General features: G+C 39.7%; 1 protein-coding gene across 4 annotated transcripts in view; it reads left to right on the top strand.

The window, feature by feature from the left end:
- LOC116831131 (uncharacterized) overlaps nt 1–21519 on the top strand; it is a 108749-nt gene that overhangs the window by 38780 nt on the left and 48450 nt on the right. For all 4 annotated transcript variants that reach the window (XM_075064100.1, XM_032790906.2, XM_032790907.2 and 1 more), the window contains exons 5-6: nt 15278–15364; nt 17763–17901. In XM_075064100.1, coding sequence (XP_074920201.1) covers nt 15278–15364; nt 17763–17901 — 226 coding nt within the window. The remainder of the gene's footprint in view (nt 1–15277; nt 15365–17762; nt 17902–21519) is intronic.

The raw sequence follows: 21519 nt of genomic DNA, 5'->3' as shown, positions 1-21519 counted from the left end.
AGATGGCAACTCCAGACAGCTACCGATCGATCGCGAACCAGTTTTGGAGCGGGAAAGTCGACCTTTGGAATAGTGTTGATGCAAGTTTGCAGGGCCATTAATCGCATCCTGCTAAGAAGAACCGTGACTCTGGGAACATGCAGGACATTCTGGATGGCTTACACAATGGGTTTCCTAACTGTGGAGGGGCGAATAGCTGGGATGCATATTCCTATTCTGGCACCACCTCACCTGCATCCGAGTACATTAATAGGAAGGGGTACTTCTCTGTGGTTCTCCAAGCGCTTGTGGATCACCGTGGGCGTTTCACGACATTTACACAGGATGGCCTGGAAGGTGCATGATGCACGCATCTTTCGAAACAGTGCCCTGTTCAGGAAGCTGCAGGCCAGGACTTTTTTCCCAGACCGCAAGATCACATAGGGGACGTCGAAATGCCCATTGTGATCCTTGAGACCCGCTTTACCCGTTAATGCCTTGGCTCATGAAACCGTATACAGGGAAGCTTGACAGGACAAGGAACGGTTCAACTACAGGCTGAGCCGGTGCAGAATGACTGTGGAGTGTGCTTTGGCCGTTAAAAGGGCGCTGGAGGTGTCTTTATGGGAAGCTAGACTTGGGGAAAGCAGCATCCCCCGCGGTTATATCCGCGTGCTGTACCCTCCATAATATTTGTGAAGGGAAGGGTGAAACATTCAGTGACAAAATGGACCCTCCGAGTTCAATGCCTGGAGGCTGAATTTGCACAGCCAGAGAGCAGGGCTACTAGAGAGGCCCAGCACAGGGCTTCAAAGGATTAGGGATGCCTTAAGGAGCATTCTGAGGCTGAAAGCCAACAGTAATGTTTGGTGCCTTGCACAGGAGTGAAGTGCAGTGTTACAATGATTTGCAGTGCCTGTTTTTCCCTTGGGGTACAGTATGTTTCACTTTCTGCAATAATAAAAACTGTTTTAAAAGCCAAGAAATCCTTTATTAAAAATACAGTACTTAAAAGGCAGGGTAGGGTGCTGAACTGTACAGTCAGAGGTTTGAATATGTCCTGCCTGGAGTGCTGTGCAATGCCTGCTGCACTTCAGGATTAATATGCTGCATGGTGATGGGTTGAGTGCATAGGGTAAGGGTCGTAGTTCTCAGGGCTGGTAGTGAACGTATGGGTTTGGGGGCAGCTGGTGGTGGTAAGAACCAGGATGCTGGAGAAGGGGGTTTTGAGCAAACACTGGGCACAAGGGAGAGAGCTTTGGGATGGGGGGCGGGGGTTAGCACGGTAGTGATCTGCCTGCATGTCTACCAGTGACTGCATACAGTCCGTTTGGTGCACCAGGATGCTTATCAGCTGCTTTGTGCTTTTCTTGGTAGCCGATTCCTTTCTTCTGCTTTGTGTTCCCTCCACTGATGCATTTTCTCTCTCAGTCCTGCAGCCTCTTATTTTCTCTGGCATACTGATTCATAACTGCTTTCACAAATCTCTTTGCTTTTCCTTGGTTTCTCGCTCAAGTTCTGTAGTCTTTCATCACGTCGTGATAGGGACGGAGGATTCAAGGACACTTAAAAAAAATAGAATAGAAACATTTATTACAGAGCTGCATTGTTTATAATTACAGTGAAGGAGTTTGTAGACTATTTGTAGCATCATTTACACATAGCAAACATAGCACAGAGAGGCACAGCAGCGAAGACATGGGGTGAGTAATGGGGAAATCAGTGACTAATGAATCCATGTTTCTGCCACGACTCACCTGGGACGGGGAGCTGCTTGAGTCAGGGCTCACTGGGGTTCTGTGCATTGGGGAAAGCAGAAAGCAGCTGGGGGGAAAGTGCACTGAACAGTATCCCTACATTTTCCACAGGATTTTATCCTGCCAGATATATCGCTGCTCTGGGTCACCTGGGAAAGAGCGGGAGGGTCTTCTACCAGCAATGTGGATTCTGCCCCTGGTCCTATGCAGCTTGCCTGTGTGCAGCAATGGTCCCCCACCCCTCACGGCACAGTGGCGCGGATGCGTTAGCCTGACTGGGACAAGGACCACTGGTGGCTCTCCCTATACAACTTGTGCAAGCGCATTGCCCACTCTCTGGCTGAAACTTTTGAAGAGATTACAGAGCCCAATTACCACGACATGATAGACCAAATCAATGGCGCTATTCCACATCTAGGCATGCATGCAGGCAGCCATAACCCCCCCTCCTCCTCTCCCAAAACATTTTCCCTCCTTAAAATAAAAGCTGCTTACCGGAACTCGCTCCTCTGCTTCTTCTTCACCAACAAGTTCCAGCTGCTGCGATTGTCTTGCTTCCTCCTGGCTGCTTGAGAAGAACTCCTGCTGCATGCCTACATGCCTCCATGGGCCGGATTCCCCGGGTGTCTCCACACCCAACAGTACCCTCACTCTCGGTTTTCCTCTACACCCTCCCTCCTCTCTCCAGCTCTGAACTGTCCATCGTGGTCCTCGGATTGGCAATGGGGTCACCCCCAAGTATCGCGTCCAGCTCCTTGTAAAAACAGCAGGTCATGGGGGCAGCACCTGAGCGGCGGTTTCCCTCACGGGCTTTGCAATAGGCACTCCACAGCTCCTTTACTTTAACCCTGCACTGCACCGTGTCCCGCTCATGGCCCCTTTCCAGCATGGACTTTGATATCTGCCCATAGGTATCATAATTCCTACGGCTGAAGCGCAACTGTGACTGCACAACTTCCTCACCAAAAACACTGATGAGGTCCAGCAACTCGCCAGTGCTCCATGCTGGGGCTCGTTTGGCGCGTGGAGGCATGGTGACTGATTGATTGCACTCCACACCTGGCTGAGCAAACAGGAAGGGGATTTTTAAAATTCCCGGGGCATTTAAAGGGCGGGTCACCTGAGCCCAGGGCAGTAGAGTGCGAACTGATGAGCAGACTGGCAGAAAAGGTATTCTGGGATACCTCCTAATATCCTGGAGGCCAATAAAAGTGCTTTCGGTGGCCACACTTGACGAGCAGCGCTGCATCACCAGTGCTGCAATCGTTACACCCCAAGCAGATCAGGTGTACAGCCAGCGCTGCAGCCAGGGAGTTGCAGCGCTGCTGTGCCTTGCAAGTGTGGACACAGAGTAAGTTGCAGCGCTGTAAACCCACCACCAGCGCTGCAACTCTCCAGTGTAGCCATGGTCTAAGTTCTAGATTGTAACTTGATTGTTCCAGGGGAGTTGAGATGTCCTCCCATTTAGCGTGGCCCTGGCTGAAGTATTTCACAGCTTCCCCCTTCTTCTGCTGTCCCTTAAGTCTTTTTGCAAATGCACACTCTAGTGTGCCTATGACCTAATCCCCCAGATTCATTCTGATGCCATGGCATTGCAGCTGGGGAGAAGAAGGTTGACGCTGAATCTTGGGCTATCCAGCTGGGGAACCTAGAATAGATTTGCAGTATGCCGCAGATTTGTTTGACTCATCCCTGTTCTGTAGTCTGACCACTGCCATGACCAGCCCAGTCATAGCACTGACACACAAATCATTACTTTGTGAAGTGCTTTGGGATTCCCTGAATGGGCAGTGTAGCAACCTTCCCTTTTCTCTCAGCAAGAGAATCTTGTGGCTGCTACACAAGAACTGCATACAAGAGTTTACAAAGCAGGAGTTATTTATAGGAGTCCCCTTGCTAGCAACAGGTGAGACTAACCAATGAAGTTTAAAAGCAGCTTGGTGTAGGAAGTGATTAACAGTAATGGATATATCCATCTTCACTATAATACTAGAGGGGTCACTTCAATCCATGCCGTGTTGCTTATTTCAGTGATTTGCAGGGGATTAGATGAGCATGTAGAGGCTTAGTGCGTTTTAACTAATTTGCAATTCAATCTTGAAATACAGTTGAATGGCTCTTCGACACCACACCCCTTTCATCAGCTCCTTTTGAGAAAGAGGTTAATTTTGCCAATGAAACTGAGTTTTAGAAATGCAAAACAAGCATTCAGATTGGTTATTTTTATTAAACCATTTAGCAACTTCATACATTTAAGAACTGTTTTAATTTAAAAAATTATATGTTTAAAAAACACAAATTCCAAAACTCACCATGGCAAGTTTCGGCCTTTAGAGGTAACTAATGGCTGAGGTGAACTCCTTTTTCCATGGAAAATAAGTTTTATAAAGGAAACTTATCTGTCATCTGCACTTCAGTGCTTAAAAGTACACATAGAACACGACTGTGCTCTGGCCATATTTTAATCGTGTTAGAGAACTGTTTTCATTTTGAGAGATACTTAAACAAAAATATGTTTAACGTGGTTTTCCTCTGTCTGTTTAGGTATAGTTTAACCCACAGTTTAACTATTATATTTAATTTTTAATAGTTAATGCAATGGTTTGTCTAATGGTTCAGTACTGTGGTTATTTTAGTAATCTAGATGGAGAGTTGGACACAATCTTAGAATTACTGATGTTTTCTGGAGAACTTTGGAAAACATTGTTCTGTGTTGTATAGTACACAGCCCCAGTGTGCACTAGACATGTGTCTGGGGCTCTTAGGGGCTACCACGGTAGAAAAACGATAATCAGTTTTCTTTTAAATCCTTTCTAGAAGGAGCTAACGCGCAAATTAAGGTCTAATTTTAAATAGTTTTATTTTTGCTGTACTTTAACGAGATTTGGCCAGCCAGTGGGAATAGGGATGAATGTTGTTAGAACTCTTTTATCTTGGGGGCGGAGGTGAAGTGTTCTAGTTAGGTCCCTAGTAACACAGGAGGAAAAAAGTATTTTTAACACAGTTCTAACACCATCTGGCCTCATCCGTGATGTCAGCCGATGAGACCATGTTAGAAATCAGCTTAGTTGATATTAGGTAAAATTTTCATATGTGCCTAAATCACTTAGGTGCTTTTGAAAATGTTACCCATTGTGTTTTAATGAAGTAAATGTGATCCAGTATTTAGGTTTTGTATAAATAGTCTAACCCCACAGAGTAATGTTTTTCCATGATTTTTCTTTTAAAGTCCAATGGAATCATGATTTTGTGTTTTTTGTTTTGTTTTTTAAACCAATAAATGTTTTCCTTGCAGTGTCTGAGAATGAGACTGAGTATAAACCAAAGTGAAACTGGCTTAATTGATTTCCATTTTTTTGGTGGTTAAACTATGAAAAAGATACAGTATAAATGGTAAAAAGCTATTTTGATTTGTAAAAATCTTTCAGTTTTACTCATTTAAGGGGGTGTTCATATCACAGGTAAAATCACTGCTTTCAGTGTATGATTTTTAAATTGTCAGTGTACCTCCAAATATAGTTCCTGAGTTCAGTTCTTGGACCACTGCACAACTGGATGTATGTTCTCTGGGGCTTTATCTTTCCTTTGTTTGTGTTGCTATGGAAAAATGCCTGAAAACAAGATCCTTGTTTCTAGAGATTTCATCTACTCCCTTATTCCATTAATTGATGTTAAAATCCTGTCTTTGTGACATGACCTTTGGCTTTGTAGAAATGATTATAATGTCACCAGAGAGAAGATATTGGGATTATTAGCTGAGAAGTAACCAGCCAGAATAAAATTAACTGTTGAGGAACAGAGGCCTGGTTTCATGTGAATTTCCCAGGGAATTTTAAGAAAACAACCAAAAGGAAGAGAAATCTAGAAAATGTAAGCAGAATTGTCTTTAAATCGAACGTTTTTCAAAATTTTCCATGAGACCTCAGCAAACATTTAAATACAGTTCTATGAGCTTCAGTGCTGCGTTATTTTGATGTTGTTTTTATGACCTCTTTGATATAAGTAGTTTTCCTAATTTAGTCATTTTTTTTCTTGTCCATAACAATACTGATAAAGAGACTGTGCTACTAAAGTTTATTCTAGGCAGATTTGGTTCCTTTCTCTTGATGTTCAAAGACAATTTTAACTGGTCAGTGACACTGCTAAACAGTCTAACATCAAAATAACTTAAGAGGCAGCCTCTGCAAGACTTTCTCAACTCAAAATTAAAAAAGCATGATCTGATTCTCTGTTTTACAAGAAAGGAACAAAATGTCCCTACTTAAGAAGGTTAATATATTTGGTGCCACATATCAGGCTGTCTCTACAGGTCCATGTTAAAGTAGAGTTGTAGACTTATTAGCATCCTATTAATATGTGCATAAAATGTAGTCTCTGTCTGAGCCCAAATACACAAATTGGGAAATCAAAGAGAAATCCTTCACACCTTTTGCTGGCTTCATCCTGAACTTTTATTTATCTTAAAACAACTTCCTTAAGAGAATTTCCTCTTCTAAAGGAAACACTTCTCCACATTTAACAGGAGAATACTGCAGTGAACTATGTTTTGCAGACACATAGCCGCTGAAAGGAAAGAAATTACTTTAATCACAACATTCTGAATCTTAACTTTGATTTGTATAACATAAACATTTATTTTAAAGTACAACAATTTAGATCCTTTTTCAAATGAAAAAGAAATAATGAATTGTTGCTGTGAAAAAGTATGCATACACCCAACATCAATAAGTATGAACAAGAACGGAATTCTAAAGAAATTTTTTTGTTTATATGCCCGACTGCAGTGGCAAGTTTTGTTTCTGAGAGTCTAAAGGCTTATTTACGTAGGAAAATTACAACAATCTAATTTAAAACTTATTTAGGTAGTGCAGTGAAAAAACGTATGTAGACACTTCAGTTTAGGAATGGCTTATTTCTTTCTAGCCTAAGTTAGTAAACAGTTGATTTAAGCTAAATCCATAAAAGCCACTCTTAGACTAAGAGCATCTACACTGTGGTCTGCCTCACTTTAACTGAGGCCATGTCTACCCTACCCCTGAGTGACATAAATTTTGCTGGCATAAGTGGTAGTGTGTACAGCGCTCAGGGTGTGAAAAACACCCCACCAAGCTATGAGATTTGCTGGTATAAATGGTAGCGTGAACAGCACTATGTTAGGGGAGGGAGCTCTCTCCTGTCAGCATAGAGTGACTAGATGAGAGATCTTCCAGCGATGCAGCTGCATTGGTACAGCGTGCTGCTGTAAGATCTCTTGCGTAGAGAAGAGCCTAAATCAATTGTAAAATACACTTGTAGTTAAAACAGTGCAAGTTTTGTGTCTAGGCAAGGCCTATAATAGTTGTAAAGTCACATACAGTGACCACCTGATGACTGCATAATTAATTCTTTTCAATTAGAAGAGAACCAACTTGGAACGTGACTAACAGTATTTTTTAAAATTAACCATACATTTTTAAAAATTGTAAATAGAAAACAATATAAAATTGACAGAACATTGTCTGCCTAACCTGCCTGTATTTATGCTGTACTCATCCCCTGTATATCGAAGTACCTTCTCCCATGGAGGTTGTTTCTGGAAGTGTTGTTGTATTCATTCTGCTTTCCTTTGTACAGTTGTTCATGGATGATTCTGTTTTGCAGTTGTGATATTCAGAGCTGGCTATATTTGAAGAGCACAACAATTTTAGATTGCATTTATTGATGTGCACTGTAATGTTTATGCCTATGCAAATCAATGAAAATATTAATGTAAAAATATTACCTGAAGCATTTAGCAACTGAAACTGATGGAAATGCTGTTCTCATTCACTAATAATTCCATACCTTCATTCCTTAACAGGAAAGTTCCAACTCAAATGGTGTATTCCCTGAGCGAGGACTCTGCCGGTCTGTAGAATTAGTCATATATGTATTTTTTTCTCAAGGCCAGCCTGAGCTTTAACCCTTCTTGGGGTCCCACACTCACTATATATATACTTCTCTGATTCGCCAGCCCGCGCACCATCATATGTCTTGTTCTTTGATGCAATTTGACTCTGCTGGCTGGCTGCAGAAGAGAATGAATTCCCCCCTCTCTCAAAGCTCGTTCGAAAAGTTGTTCTCTGAATCCAGTCCTGGCTACTTGGCTCCCATATATGAATCACCGCAAGCTATGGAGCTATGTGAAGAGGGGTGTTGGGAGCAGGGATTCGCCATTGCCTCGGTGGGGTTTGCATGCAAGATGATGTGAGCATAGGTATATGTCATTTTGCATACTGCCCAGCAAAGTATAGGTCCATCCCTATATTCTAAAGGAGTCAGAAAATAATTGTGGGAAATAATTTGCAGCATAAGGGTGAATGAAAATTTCATTTAGTTAAAGGAACTGAAGTTTTAATATTAAATAAAAAATAAAGAATCTGTGCATTTAAATTTTTTTTTCTTTTTAAGAAACAATTATTTCTAGCATTTTAAAGCCATAAATGTCTGTTGTCCAAAGCTTCTGGAATCTCGTGGTGGCTTCTTACCTTTTTTCTAATTTTAGTGAATTAATTGCTGATGAAAATGTTGGATGAATAGCTCTACAGAGTGATGTCCTTTGTTTATCCACTGTACTGAGGCAGTCAAGAGTGTTTCTGTTCTATCTCCACCACACTGCCATGCCAATGTGCCTAAAAACCCATGGAAAGTCACTGCATCCAATTACTAAGTTGTCATTCAGATTTGTAAAACTATGCTAATGCTTTATATTATGGGTTTTATTCACACATCAGTGATTAGAGGCTTTATGTGACTATTTCTCACTCAGTGTTAATGTGAATGAAAGCCATGCATTGAGTAGAAAATATAGACCCCACTTTATCCCACCCTATGCCACTCCTAGAGAGATCAATGGAAATCTTATGTTCTCAGATGTTGTAGCGTTGGGGTCCCAAGTTGTAAAAATGGGCACTATGTTAATTTTTCCACTCTTAAAATGAATAGCTTCTTAAATATTTATTAAACTGGGTATATTTCTGCACTGCAAAATGTATAAGGTTAATATGAAAACAAACCAACAGAGAATGAAAATTCATGGAAACACAGATCTTCTGCATAAGAATATACTAATAATTATAGGCGACCACATCTGCATAGATGTTTTAGTGTAAATTATTTCAACATTTCTGTTATGAACTCCTGTGTTTGCTGTTACAATGTTGTGTTAGAAATGTTCTCTGAGTTGAACTTCAGCACACACAAGGATAGCCTGTGTGTGTGGTTGGTTGGTTTTTGGGGGAGGGAGAATAAACAAATTTTAGATAAAATAATTGTGGTGGTTGTCAAACAAAGAATTCTAAAACCAAAATTAAGCTCCCGCTACCCCCACAGTTTTAAATTGGATGTAAATTTTTTCTCGTATTAAAGATTTTTTTTTCAGGCACTTCGTGCCTTTTGGAGAGTTTTCTGCACTTACAAATGAACTTTATTTTTCATCAGAAATTTCATAAGAATTCTTAGTATGCAATATTAATCATCACATCCACAGATTAATGGATTAGCATAAACATGCTTTGAAACACAGTTGTTAGATTCTTTTGTCAATGCTTTGCAGATTGAGGACTCCCTAGATACCTGTTGACACAATATATGGCATTAGTTCTGTGGAACAAGGTGCAAAGATGTGCATCTCGCTCTGTGCTAATTTCAATGCTTTTGAAGCATCTGCTGTGCGCATGAAGCAATATTAAGTACATGATCTATTGAGTCCATAATATTGATGGAAAAATTGAAACAGTATTTGGTCTTCAATTCGGTGACTAGTTTATGTAATGCATTAACATGGATCAGCTCGCAATGTCCATCTACAATCTTTGTATCTTTTTATTTTAAACAAATAAATTAATACACAAACTTTGGGCCATGTCTTACCCTCCTGTGGAGAACCTGTAGGAGGGGGACAGAGGTCCTCATGGAGTTTCCTTCTAATGCTCCCCTTGGTGGGTACAAATTTGAGAGGCTGCAGGGGGGGCTTGCTCTCAGCCTCACAGATCCTAGTGTCTTTTCAGAGATCTGCAAAGTGGCCCCTCCCCCATAAGATAGCTTTTAGGGAGCAGTTTTAGCCATTGACTACCTCCTTGTGCTGCTGGTACTGTACAAGCAAGAGAGTGAGAACCCTTCAACGTTAGGCCCTGGTTCAGCAAATCATTTAAACATGTTTTTGTACCAATGAGTTCAATGCTTTTCTGAACCAAGACCTTAAGGCTTTTGTGACTATATATAAGTTATACATGGGATCTGGAGGTGACCATGCTCAGAATGCAGCTGCTGCTTGGCTCTACTCTTTGTATGCCACTCTTTGCCTTCAGGTCTCCAATCCTGTGGGTTTCTATGAGCTAGGTTAATTAGGAATCATGCTGCGAACTGTTGCACGTGTGCACTCGCACTCTTTCTCTCTCTCTCTCTCTCTCTCTCTCTCTTTTACAGCCCTGGTCTGCCCAATCTTTCTCTCTGCTCGCATTACTGGAGGGGACCATAAAGCTAAGATAAGGCAGGGTTAGGCTGTGATGAATTGACGAGTAAATTATGGCTTTTTGCTCCTGTCCTTAATATGACAGGGCCTACAAATGTGGTTAAAGTGATACAATGAAACATCTATGTAGGCTTCTGTGTGATATGAGACTTTATACTTTCAATAATTTAAGCCACTCTGCCTTGGATCAAAACACTGTGGTTGTAGGTATAACAAACTGCCTCAACCAGGCACAGAAACATGATTGAAGGCTGGGTTTTAAGTTTACATTTTTCTTCCATTCCTCTCAAAGGTAAATATTTACAAGGCACATCTGACTTCAGATCCATATCTAATTTCATTTGACACTAACCTAGTGTCAGCTCTGTATTTTTTTTTTCCCCGCTTACAAATAATGAACATCAGAAGTGAAAGTCCTGAATCAGAAGATAATAGATGTCCATAGGAAAAAATAAATTAATTAACTCTACATCATTATCATGCCTTTCTCAGTCTGATTTTTGGATGTGTGTACTTCATTTTGGGTCATAGTCACATATTCACCAGGTTGATGTCACACATTTGGCTTATGAAGGAGCGAGTGCTCTGCTTGCTTGCTTGTTATTTGAGTTCTGAATTTTCAGTATGATGTAGATTGTGTGTATCAAGAGCACAGCCCTGAAGTTCTTAACCCTCCTGCTGACTGCAGTGGGAGTTTTGTCTGAGTAAGAATGGCAGGACTGGATCCAAAACGAGTATTAATTTTGAACATCACACACTAACTAATGTAAGTAACAGTGGCATAAAACAGGTTCTGCATTTAAAGAGGTAGAAGATTTTCAGTTTCCCCATGGTTTGGGTGGGATTTTTTGTTCTGGATTATATTTTTGAGGGAGGATCTTTCTTGCATTTGCTTCACTGACATGGGGAGGGAGAAATAACTCTTACTGCTTTAATAACAAAGGTGAAGTAAATAACAGTTGAGGCAATTCTTAGTTTATTTTTTAGTAGAGACATATTATTGTATAATAAATATATTTTTGTAAATTAAATCTAACCAAAAAGCTTGCAGCACTGAAAAGAAGGAGAACTAAAGAGAAAAATCCTCTGTGTAATATAGTAAATTGATAGTGTAATGTCAGATGAAATGTGATAGCAAACAAAAGAGGGGTTAGAAGAAAAAATTGTAGCTGTTAAGAGGAGTCAAACAAAGGTATAACGGATGGTATAGTTGAGACTGTACATAACTCTTCAGTGAGGGATTTAAATTTTGAATTCCTTCATGAGTATAAAGAAAATATCTCGTGTGTATGTATCTCTGTGCATTTAATTCTTATACTGTAATATTCTACTTATATAAAAGTACATAGGCTGGGATTTTCAAAAGTGTCTTTCGCTGCATAAAAGATCTAACCTGTAGGACAAGAAGTAATTGTCTTAATTTGCAGCAAGGATGTTTAGATTAAATATTAGGAAATACTTTCTAACGATAACGATAGTTAAGTTCTGGGATATGTTACGTAAGGAAGTTGTGGAATCCCCATCAGTGGAGGCCTAGGTAGTAGGTGATGGTGCACTGGGGCCACAATGAGAGATGCTAACTAAGCCTGGCCTGGAAACCTGCAAGGTCCTATTTGGTGGGATAGAGACTGGACTAGAGAAGAGCCCTGATTATTGACTTGGCTGCCCCAGGAACCCAAATAAGAACCCCTATTGCTCACTTGAACTTTAATTGTTTAAGACTCTATAGCGAGGGTATCTGCAGTTATTCCCTTTCCTCCCAGCCCTACTAAAATATCATTTCACTGATCCAGGTGTGCGAGTGGTTACTGTAGTGCCTACAAGATGTAGGTGTTTCAGCAACTAGAACAGTTCTTGCCTCTAATTCGCAGTAACCTGGCATGCCGCGGGCACCTTAGAGGTTTGGTGTATCCTGCACCAAACAGCTATAATAATTATAGTGTATTTAATCCTGCCTCAATGCAAGGGGCTAGACTAGATGTCTAGAGGTCCCGTCCAGTCTAAAACATGTTAATGTTTTTAGAAAGTCTCTTTCTATAAGTCTATAATATAGAACTAAACTATTGTTGTATGTAAAGTAAATAAGGTTTTAAAAATGCTTAAGAAGCTTCATTTACAATTAAATTAAAATGCAGAGCCCCCCTGGACTGGTGGCCAGGACCCGGGCACTGTGAGTGCCACTGAAAATCAGCTTGTGTGCCGCCTTTGGCATGTGTGCCATAGGTTGCCTACCCCTGCACTGAGCTACAGCTTTGCCCCTGGTGGATATAAAGTAAAGGAGGATGATTGTGCTTGTGGTTAGGTGCAGAGCCAGGTATCAAGAGCTCTGGGTTCTATTTCTTGCCCTGCCGTAGGAGTTCTCTCTGACTGTGGACAAATTACTTCAATTTCTCTGTGCCTCAGTTTCCCCACCTGCAAAGCATCTGCCTGTCTTTCCAAGTGACAGTACCATTTCAATACCTGGAGGGGGTCAGTAACTCGAACTCCAGCTACAGAATTCCTCTGTTTCCATGTGTCAGTCTTGACACTGCAAAGGCTCCTCAGTGCAGCTCCCTGATGTGCTGGGAGGAACTCTTATTCAGTAGGAGCCTTGGCACCTGCAAAGACTCCTGGTTCTGAGTGCACCGGGAGGCAAAGGAGCTGAGACCTGCTTGGGTCACCATTGAGGCTCTGACAATTTAGTGCCCATGTTTCTGCCGTTGATTCCCTTTGCACCTGTGGCACCAAGGCCTCCCTAACCTGCAGTTCAGTGGTGTAAACACCTCACTAATGCCCAGCATGCAGAGAAGTAGCACCTCAACAGTGCATGGGCCCTGTTACATTACATCAGTGCTTGGAAGCCTGCCAGCTGCGTTCCATCATCTGACACAGTGAGCCATCAGCACAAACTGGGATTCTGAGGTATTGAGTGATTATCCTTCTACAGTGGCCAAGTAGTGGGAAGTTGGAAGAGCATCTGTGTACTATATAGCTATTTACACTGGTTCCAGGATGTGCACGTAAGGCCCAAGGCATCTAGATGTTCTTTCCAAATCCATTTTACATGAAACCTTGAAGCTTTGTTGCAGACTTGTCCCCACTGCTGCTGCTAGTCACATTTTACTGGAGCTTTTTGGTTCCTGCAGCCACCAGGTAGGGGAACTGTACCTATAGAGCTCTGAGAGGCTGGAGTTGCAAACTTTTATGAAAACTGGCAACAGGCTCCTTGAAGTGAGTAGCTGGCCAGAAATGCCACAAGGAACTTGGACAGGTGGTTTAATGTGAGGCTGTGTTGGAAGCTGACTTGCTAAGCTGCTGATGATTGCAGATTTGCTTTCCTGAAAAAGAGAGGAAAAAATGCAGGAAACTAAAGACAAAGACTGAATCGTATCCTAAGGCATCATAGGATCTGAATGACTTGGGGAGTTCAAAATTATTTCAGACTATAGTCACCTCTTTATTCCGCTTATGTTCCTCTTTATTTTATTTTTATTTTTATTTTTATTTTTTTGGCCTGTTAATAAAGTCGAGATGAATTAACTAAGATATGAAGAAAGCATCAAGAAATTATGTGACTTTAACTGATGTTTTGATTAACTTTTACTGTTAGCGAGTGTTGAAAAAGAAAATGGGCAACTAAGTGGCATCAGTAGGTAGTTTTACCCACTTCACAGGGTCAGAATGTACTATGATGCGTGCTAGGAAGAGTCATCAAAACTCAGTCGGATTCTGATCTATCACTGGTTTTGCAATAGTGTAATTCCCAGAGAGTTCCTCTTGATTCTTGGCACAACTGAGAGCGGAATCAGACACAAGAGCTTTGGGAATTACTAGTCTCTCTTAGGTCTTGTCTTTCCTGCTAAAAAAAAGCCTGGGGGGCAGGGGTTGTGTGAAAGCGGTGTTTTTTTCTTTTGTTTTGTTTTGTTTTTTTTAACCTTGGGGTAACTAGAGCACATAAACAATCCTGAGGTGAAAATACACTGAAGACCAGGCACAATGCTATACTCCCTCGAGGGGTTACCTCCATGAGATTACTTTATGGTCAAAGTAAAGTTCCTGGTCTTCAGTGTTTTTGCCTCAGGATAACTCACACATATTAGTTATTCTGAGGTAAAAAATATACTTTTTTTTTTAAAGCAGTAAAGATGAGGTCTCATTTTGAAGACTTGTGACCCAAGAGTAAAAACTGATGACATCTTATATTTTTGGTAGTCTTCTTTACCTCTGTCACAGGGGCATTGTGTGAGGCTTAATTCATAAATGTTTTTCAAGGGATTGGATGGTTCTTTGGAGTTTCTTGGGTGGAAGATGCTATAGAAATGGAAAATATCTTTATAATTAATGCACACATTTTATAATTGCAACTACTTTACTGATTTTGGGGGGGGGTGTGGGTTGTGATTGGGGGGAAAGGTGTATTTTTGTTTTGTTGTGCAAGCGCTTTGTAATTACTTAAGGCCATGGCTTAATTTTGAGAATAATCATTTTCTTCCCCTTTAAAAAAAAAAAAAAGTTATACTTTCTGGAAGTTCTGCTTTGTTTAAAAAAAAAAGTCTGTGGTGAGAAGAGGAAACTAGCAAAAATATTCTTCATGAATAGATTTTCCTTAAATCAGCCATTGCATTTTACATTCCTTAGCAGAAGAGAGGATGGAAATAGGAGACAAGAGAAAGAAAGAGGAGATCACAGTAGTTTCATTTTATTTTATTTCCTTGAAAGTATTCTCCTTTGGGTAGACAGTAATTGCAGTTTCTAATGACACAAACTTGAAGGGAAACAGAAGACGACTACAAACAGGTTTATGGGCCTATAAGCAGGAATATGTGGCTACAAATTGCTGAGTAAATGAAACAGCCTGTTGTTTCCTAAGCCTAAGTTTGTGAGTGTTATGTCAAAGCATTTGAGGCGGAGCTAGAGCACCAGGCGGTGTTAGGAATACCTGCTGAGTCCTAATTGGTGCCCACTGTTGTTAATGGCTTCCTGTGGCTGAGTGTTTACTTGTCATTTGTTTTGTGCTTTGTTTCCCAGCTACTGGAAAAAAAATACTGACCAAAACTTTCTTTCTTTCAAGTGTATCCCTGGACATCAAGTGCCCTACTGCAAATTGTCTCACGATGCTAAGTACCTCAAGTCTATTCCACAGTCCAGTAATTACCTGGTATGCTGCAAGAGTTCTGAATTGTTTTAGCAAATGTTCTAAATATTGTGGGGGTTTTCTTTAAGGATTTGGAGCAATTGTGTCTACTATAAACCTCTGTTTGGACCTATTAAATGAGTGCATAATATTGTCTCTTTAAAGAATGCCATTTGCCTAAAATTTCTACCATCACCCATAAATCTAAATTTATTATTGAGTTTAATGCTTCTGAAAGGTGCCAGGCTGAAAGCCTTGCACACTGAAAACCTCCCATTATCAACAGAGCAGGTACAGATTGCAGCATTTTGGGCTTTCCCACACTGCACACAAATATACCTTCACTCTAGATCAGCAGAAGACAAAATGTTTCAAACCTTATTCCCATTCAGTCCTTGGCCTCCCAGTTGAGACCACCCATAAGAGTGCTGGATAGTGCCAGCTGTAATGCGGACATTTACGCACTGGGAAAAGGTTTGAAACTACTAATTTAAAATAAGCCACAGAACAGCTGTTGAAGAGTAATTGATTTTAGTCACTATTGACTTGGGTAGAATTAGAACTAGTGAAAAGCTCCCAGTCTCATTCTCCCGAGTCATCTGCTCTTCCTACAATGATTTTTTTTTTTTGAATTACAAATGGACCCTAAACAGCAACTCACAGACCCTTGAGAAAATGCATCTTATCTATGCCTCTCTTTAGGAACCAACCCTTTGTCTGCATATCTAGAAGTTCTTTCTCAAATGCAGATTTTTCACTTCAGTTTATGTGTATATATATTTTTATATGGGGAAACAGTGTATAGCCACAGGGGATTGGATCAATTTCTTCGTGATAAAATTAAGTTTGGAAGCCATCTATGCAGTGGTGATACCTTAGCTTTCTTAATGTTTTGTTTATTTCTGTCAAGGTGTCAATGTTCTGTGATACAGAGCAAATTGATTTGAAGGGGGTTAGATTTCCATATAATGTCAAACATTTTGTCCTTGTGATCCTTGATTTATTTGTGGCCAGTGCTTTCCCATGTGACAGCCAGAATGGATGACAAATTGGTTTAGTGTAGCTCTCTTGCTAACTAACTGACTGAGGAAAATAAAATGAAGCTACATGTGAAAATGCAAAGAGTATTTTTTGTTGAGATTGAATGATTGAAGAAGTGGGTTTTTTTTACTGATGAAAGCTTGTGTCCAAATAAATCTGTTAGCCTTCAAGGTGCCACCAGACTCCTTGTTTTTGTGGATACAGACTAACATGGCTGATACTTGAAGAAATTGACATCCTGTGATTTTATTTTTGGTCATTTTAATCACCTATTATAGTCATATACAAATTTCAGTTTTTTGCCCTCTGCTTGGGGGGAAAAGCAACTGAAGCCATCCATCCACACCTCCAGTGCTTAATGCTGACTTCTATTTTTAAACAGAAAGTGATTGTTTGAACTGAATTGAGAAGAGCTGAATTAGGGTGTGAACAGTAGCATAGCTGGTGGGATCCTGAGGAGATGTGTTTTGTTTTGTTTTTTATAAGTCCCAGAGAGAGAAAATAAATTCAATTCCAGGATCTCCACTTAAGTCTATTTCAACTCCATTTTGTACATTTGTCACTGGCATACTGCTTATAATGACATAAAATATAAATGTACCTACACTTTACAGTTGAAGTATCTTCATGGCATCACCACGTGCTCACTGTGCCATTTGGAGAGAATCTTTATTGGACACTGACTCTTTAAATTGGTGTGATTTCCAGGAAGTTTCTCCAGTATTAAAGGAACAGGATTTAGATTTAAAGTTCCAGGGTTTAACCCCATGTTCTACAGTGATGGGGTACCGGTGGGGAAAGAAGATATAGAGAACCGCTTCCCCTGTACAAGTAGCCAGACAGGATACCTGTATAGTGTACGCTTTTCTAATGGAATGTACTCTGACCTAACGCGACGGCCCAGTCACCACAACCCCAGAGGGACATAGTCCATTTTATTTTTTTAGATTATGTCTAGATCTCATCACCATTAGCTAGCACAACCATTTTTCATTTACAGACCTCTAATAAAAATTTCAAATGGAGGTCAGATCCCTTTAGAAATCTTAGACATAGTCTGTGGACCCTACAGGTTGAAAACCACTGAGCTAGCACATATGGAAGGAATGGAGGTGGGGGAGGAAGTGGGCTTTGGCCTTTCTTAGTGAAGCAGTAAGATCTGTCCCACTGTAGTTTTATATCGCAGTGGATCACCAAAGAATTCTGCCCGCACTAGCAGCTTCTCCAATGTAAAGGGCACATCAGCAGGCTTCTTTGCTCATATGCACTGCATCAACCAGTACAGAAATTGGCCCATTGTTTGATGATTTTGTATTTGGCTTTGTTGCACATAAGAATTCAGAATAGTAAGTTCTGTATTCACTTTTTTCCCTTTTTTTAGATTATAGGATTGCAGAATGAGTTAACTAGACAAGGAATCTTAAAGAACAAGCAAGATTATGAAGACTTTTGGACACTGATCCTAGAGAGCACTCACGGTTCACTGCTTAAAGAAAAACTTCAGGATATAAAATTAAAAAGTTGGGTTTCTTACACACTGTCTCTTCTGAATACTTTTAAGAGCTTTTTTTATTTTTTAATCTGATTTTAAAATGTAATATCTGTAACGAGACATCAAAACAAGAGACCCGATTCACAATTGGTGTAAACCAATATAGCTCCATTGAAGTCAATGGAACAATGCTGATTTATTCCAGCTGAGAATCTGGCTAAGTTGTTAAATATTACCCCTTCAGATCAGTACTATAATCACTTTTTTTCCTCATGTTTGTAAAATAACAAAAATCTTGGATTTAGAAAGAAGAAAAGGAAAAAAGAAATTAAATTTAAAATAGAGGCAAAAAATTCATAAAGAAACATGGTTTTAGTAATCATAAGGAACAAGAAACACTAAAGCTAGTGTGTACAGATGTAAGTCTTAATGTTATTTTGCAAATGGAATCCCTAAACAGCCTAAGACGTATTTGAAAAAGCTGGTTTTAGGATTAACACTAATTTTAATATTGTATTGCACTCATCATCATTTGAGGGAGGAAAATGAGGAAATAATTAGTCAACATAAGATTATTGTGATCATTAATATCATTTGTACAATTCTATCCTTTAAAAAAATAATTGAAACCTGTTGCCAACTGTGACTTTTCCCACACCTGCAGAAGAGCTCAGTGTAGCTTGAAAGCTCATCTCTTTCACTAACAGAAGTTGGTCCAATAAAAGATATTCAGCAACCTTGTCTCTCTAATATCCTGGGACCAACACGGCTATAACAGCACTGGAACCAAGTTGTGCTCATAGGTAGTCTATATAACCATGTGTTTCTCTCATTGTTACCCTTGCCCTTTCTCCTCCACTCCCTCCATTTGTTTTGTGCCCATTTGTCGCATCATGTCTTAATTCAGGCCTCAATCCTGCAAACATGCACATGGGTAAATTTACTCATGTCAGTAGTACCACTGAACTAAATGAAACTGCTCCCATGAATAAAGTTACACACATACCTGTTTGTAGGATTCGACCTCAGAGAATCAGAGAGAGAGATCATCAGCTGATATAAATCAGTGTAAATGCATTGATTTCATGGGAGCTTCATCAGTCTATGCTAGCAGAGAATCTGCAATGTATCTTACTTTGTGGCACAATGGGGCTCTGATTTATTGGGACCTCTGAGTGCTACTATAATAAAAATAACATTTATTACATTTACTATTTATCTGTGTCCAGTCTAAAAGTCTGGTACCAAAGAGTATGAAAACTCTATACTTGAATCACTTTTATCCCTGCCATAAACCATTTTCTTATTGAATCTTTGAGAATCTGACTCATGAGCATAATCATAATATGTCTGATCCAAAGCCCATTGAAGTTAGTGGAGAGGCCCCTATAGACTGCAGTGGGCATTGAATCAAGCCCAATATAAATACATTTTCCCTTTATTTAATCCCATTTTCACAGCAAACAAAACTACAGCAGAGAACCCAACAGGGCAATTTATGCTTGAGAACCAACTGTTTCTTCCGCCTTAATTTTTTTAGCATATAAACACAGTTGAGGGAATGCAGTAATGTTACAAAACTTAAAAATCTAAACTGAGTATGTTCAGTTATGTTTTTGTATTCTGCTTATATATAAAATCTGTAGTAAATAGATTACATTTTAAAAGGCTTTGCAAAACCCAATGGCCCTTATTTTCAAAAGTCCAATGCATAATTGCGCACACACAAATATGAATATAACCTAGGCAAATAACTATCCATCTTTATGATTATGCATGCAAATTTGGGGTGGAGATGTGCAACGGACATTGAAAATGAGACCAATGAAAATAAAAATACTCTTGAATATGTCTTAAATTTCATTTTTAAAAGTTTTATTTAAATATTCTCCTGCAGTTCCCATGAACCAAGATGCAACAGTTTTGTGTTGTTTGTGAGAACAAGAAAGCATCTATATTATATAACATTTTACATATACTGATGAGTTTTGTGTGTTTGCATACATCTACAATACTCAGACATATTTTTTTATTTTACATATTAAAACCTCTTTAAACTGAAAGAAAGAGAAACTGATTAGAATTATAAATGCATCTGAAGTTATAATTACATTGCCCAAGGAGAGTAAAAAGAAAAAGTAAATACTGAAAAGTTATTTACTTGACCATTGACCCCCAACTGTATTTTTACCATTTTTTTTTCTTTTGCTATTCATGGTTATAATAGAATTTTTACACACACATGAACTGATATGGTTGTGTTATATTTAATCATTTGTGTTTTATAATCTTATATATTTTCTAACAAAAGTTTTAATCCATCACTAATACATGGCTATTTAAATTGGAGCAGGGTTTACCTGGGCCACGTGCCTCGCTGCTACAGTTTGAGTGTTAGAGACTAAGACTATAGCACATCTTTCTTTAAAATAAATGGAATATTTTTTAGTCGGAGAAGAATAAATACCACATCCCAATGTGTTAGAATGACATTAGCTAGAGGTGTGTAGATATAGTCATAAACAAAGACCAAGCATTGGTGAAATGTACTCGAGGTCAGACTTCAGTACAAACTCAAAATGCAAGGCAAGCGTGCCATAATGTTGGCTAAAGTTTATTAATCTTTTCATGAACTTGGGCTCTGATTTTGGTACATGTGGTCATTGTATCAAGAGCTAGGGATGGATTTATGATTCTGGAAAATGTGTAAAATTTCATGGGTTTGCATAGTATTAATCCATAGGGAAGATGTGTTGGTTTTCAGTTGCCTTTGTGAGACAATGTTCTATATGGCTGTGCCCCGGTGAAACCCTCATTTGTAAATGGACAACGCAGTAGAACTGATCTTGCAGCATTGTTAGGACCGTCTAGTGGGGAGGGATGGGCAAAACTATGCAGCCGCAAACCAGGTGATCAATGATATTACAGCCACTGAACTAACCATGCTGCCATTTTTAAGGCAGCAGGCCATATGCTGCATGAAGTTGGAGCCAGGATTTCCTGTGGAATTTTGGGTGGGCCATGCTTGTAAACTTGTAAACCTTGTAAACCAGAGTAATAGTAAAAGGATGAAATTTAATAGTGAAAAGTGAAAGGTCATGTATTTAGGGATTAATAACGAGAATTTTTGTTATAAGCTGGGGATGCATCAATTGAAAGTAACAGGAGGAGAAGGACCTTGAAGTGTTGGTTGATCACAGGATGACTATGAGCCGCCAATGTGACATGGCCATGAAAAAAGCTAATGCAGTCTTGGGATGGATCAGGCGAGGTATTTCCAGTAGAGATAAGGAGGTGTTAGTACCGTTATACAAAGCACTGGTGAGACCTCATCTGGAATACTGTGTGCAGTTCTGGTCTCCCATGTTTAAGAAGGATGAATTCAAACTGGAACAGGTACAGAGAAGGGCTACTAGGATGATCCGAGGAATGGAAAACCTATCTTATGAAGGGAGACTCAAAGAGCTTGTCTTGTTTAGCCTAACCAAAAGAAGACTGAGGGGAGATATGATTGCTCTCTATAAATATATCAGAGGGATAGGAATTATTTAAGCTCAGTACCAATGTGGACACAAGAACAAATGGATATAAGCTGACCATCAGGAAGTTTAGACTTGAAATTAGATGAAGATTTCTAACCATCAGA

This window comes from Chelonoidis abingdonii, chromosome 3 (genome assembly GCF_003597395.2).
Source record: "Chelonoidis abingdonii isolate Lonesome George chromosome 3, CheloAbing_2.0, whole genome shotgun sequence".
Taxonomy (NCBI): domain Eukaryota; kingdom Metazoa; phylum Chordata; order Testudines; family Testudinidae; genus Chelonoidis; species Chelonoidis abingdonii.
The sequence above is the reverse complement of the archived record's forward strand: the minus strand, read 5'-3'. Positions and strand labels throughout refer to the sequence as shown.